The sequence below is a fragment of the Dipodomys ordii genome, unplaced genomic scaffold (genome assembly GCF_000151885.1).
Source record: "Dipodomys ordii isolate 6190 unplaced genomic scaffold, Dord_2.0 Scaffold18, whole genome shotgun sequence".
Lineage (NCBI taxonomy): Eukaryota > Metazoa > Chordata > Mammalia > Rodentia > Heteromyidae > Dipodomys > Dipodomys ordii.
The window spans coordinates 711,857-714,372 of NW_012267234.1; the positions used below are offsets into that span (position 1 = coordinate 711,857).

Genomic DNA, 2,516 nt, shown 5'->3' on the forward strand with positions numbered 1-2,516 from the left:
AGCCACAGTGCCACTTCTGGCTTTTTCTGTTTATGTGGTGCTGAGGAATTGAACCCGGGTCTTCATGCATTCTAGGCAAGCACTCCACCACTAAGCCACATTCCTAGCCCCTCATGTCACTTTTTATTCACCCTATCAACTTGGCTCTAGATGCTGAAAGCTGCCCCTTCCCTTCACCCTCCCACCCATTGTCCATATCCACAGGATCCTTTCACAGGCCTCCATTTGTCTTCTGGGGACCTAGGGATTATACCTTCAACCTTGACATGTTTTTTTTTTTTTTGGTCGGTTGTGGGGCTTGAACTCTGGGCCTGGGCGCTGTCCCTCAGCTCTTCAGCTCAAGGCAAGCGCTCTACCACTTGAGCTACAATACCACTTCCAACCTTGACATCTTTGGACAAGCTGAATGGCTGGATGATTTGCAGTCAGCACTTGGAGCAGCTAACACTTCTTTTGGCTTATGGTTAGCTGGATATGATTCTAGACTTTGGGAATACTTATTCAGTCTTACTCCTCCGCTCCCCATTTAAGAGAAAAGTGGACAGCAGTTGAGTCTACCATAATTTTATTGTAACAGAGAAACCAGGCTGCAATAGGTCTAGATTAGAGCAGATGGTGGTTATTTTTCCAAAAGGCGGAGTCTGAGCCTGTGGGCAGCAATCACAACTAAGGTTGTCTTCTTTCTGATCCTCCTCTGCGCTGCCTCCTATTACTCAAGGTGTGGGATGAGCATTGGCAGGCCAGCTGAAGGAAGAGGCTGAGCTGGGCAGAGGCCCTATCCCAACAGGAGATCCTACAAATCGCTGGTGAGGATGCCAAAGTAAAGTATAGTACCTACTCTCCCACTATTCTCTGCTAAGAAAGGAAGAGTGTTTGATGTGGAGAGACAATCATGTTCTTCATTCTTAAATTCTGGTAGAATGAGAATGATGGTCGATCAATCAAGTAGCAGAGTGGGATGAAAATCTAGGCTGGTTTTCTTCTGATTTTTTTCACCCTTAAATAATAATAATAAAAACTAGCAATGACAAAAAGAAAGCTTTAAAAAAAAAAACAAGACAGGAAATGGCATCTATTATTTTCCCTGCTGCAGTAGCCACAGACTCATTGGTTTTTGGAAAGCACAATTCCTGAACTGGGGTGTTGATAAGGACAAACATGAGGACAAAACTGCTAATGACAGAAATAGGTCTTTCTCAGCTTCTAATATGAGCTAAGTCTTGGCTGGATCCTAACACCATACAATGCCTCAGTTAAAGCTTGTGAAATATTGCAGTTTCAAGACTGACCGTTTTTGTTTGTTTGTTTTGGTTATTCTTTTTGGTGCTTTGACTTTCATGTACATGTAAACTCTTTCAGAAAAGCTAGAGGCAAAAGGATGGGGGGGAGGGGGCGGGGAAGGAAGAGTTTGGTTGAGAGCCACAAAATCCCAGACGCCAAACATGGATGCCCCTGCCCTATCTCATGACCTGTTCTTGGCTGAGCAAACTCAGTCACTGAGTGTTCTGCACTGGTTGGAAGAAAGGACCTATTCACTACCCCCCACCCCTCATCCTCATGGGAGTCTCGCAACAGCAGAGGCTGAAGGTTGTCTCTGTTCAGGAAGGTTGTCTCTGCACCCCATGGGTTTACTTGGTGACCTGGTGAATGGCATGGGCAAGGTAGCCCACATTGTTGGAGGTGACTCCAGCCACAGAGATGCGGCCGTCCTTCGTCATGTAGATGGAGAACTCCTTGGTCAGCCGCTCCACCTGCAGAGAGAAAGAGCTTGGAGACTTATGGGTGGAAATTTGTCAGCCCTAGCAGGGCAAGTTGTTCAGATAGAATAAGAACAGAAGGCTCCATCTTCTTACTAGAGCCTTAATCCCATAATTCAGTGTGGCAGCTTATAATAAAAGATTTGAAACCTATTCTCAAGTAGGATGATGGGTTCTGAGGCATGAACAGGTGAGGAAAAAAGTATCTCTGAGCTGGGCACCAGTGGCTCACGCCTGTAATCCTAGTTACTCAGGAGGCTGAGATCTGAGCATCATGGTTCAAAGCCAGCCCTGGCAGGAAAGTCCGTGAGACTCTTACCTCCACTAAACCACCAGAAAACCAGAAGTGGTGCTGTGGCTCAAGTGGTAGAGCACTAGCCTTGAGCTGAAGAGTTCAGGGGCAGTGCCCAAGCCCTGAGTTCAAGCCCCATGGACAATTAAAAAAAACCCAGACAAACAACATGAAAGGCTCCAAAAGAAATGTTTTCAGGGAAAATCCCAAAGAAGCAGGTAGCATAGGAGGAATTCTTCTGCCTCCTAAGGACTGGTCATCTGTGGGATGATCAACTCACCTGCTCAGGTTTTAGGCCAGTGAAACAGAACATGCCAATCTGGTCGGTGATGTGTTGCCAGTTGTGGTGTGAGCCCTCCTTCTTGAGGTTGGACACCAGTTGGGTGCGCATGCTAATGATGCGGTCAGCCATGCCTTTCACTTCCTGCAACCTGCAAGGAAACCCAGAGAGGTGGCTCATTTTAGCC

The 2,516-nt window shown here is 46.6% G+C and overlaps 1 protein-coding gene across 1 annotated transcript in view; it reads right to left on the minus strand.

The window, feature by feature from the left end:
- Nucleotides 1–548: 548 nt before the first annotated feature.
- The window catches only part of Got2 (glutamic-oxaloacetic transaminase 2, mitochondrial), a 20,933-nt gene continuing 18,965 nt past the window's right edge, over nt 549–2,516 (minus strand). The window contains exons 9-10 of the mRNA XM_013012887.1: nt 2,330–2,480; nt 549–1,751 (exon numbers count right to left, since the gene is read on the minus strand). Coding sequence (XP_012868341.1) covers nt 1,629–1,751; nt 2,330–2,480 — 274 coding nt within the window. The 3' untranslated portion in view covers nt 549–1,628. The remainder of the gene's footprint in view (nt 1,752–2,329; nt 2,481–2,516) is intronic.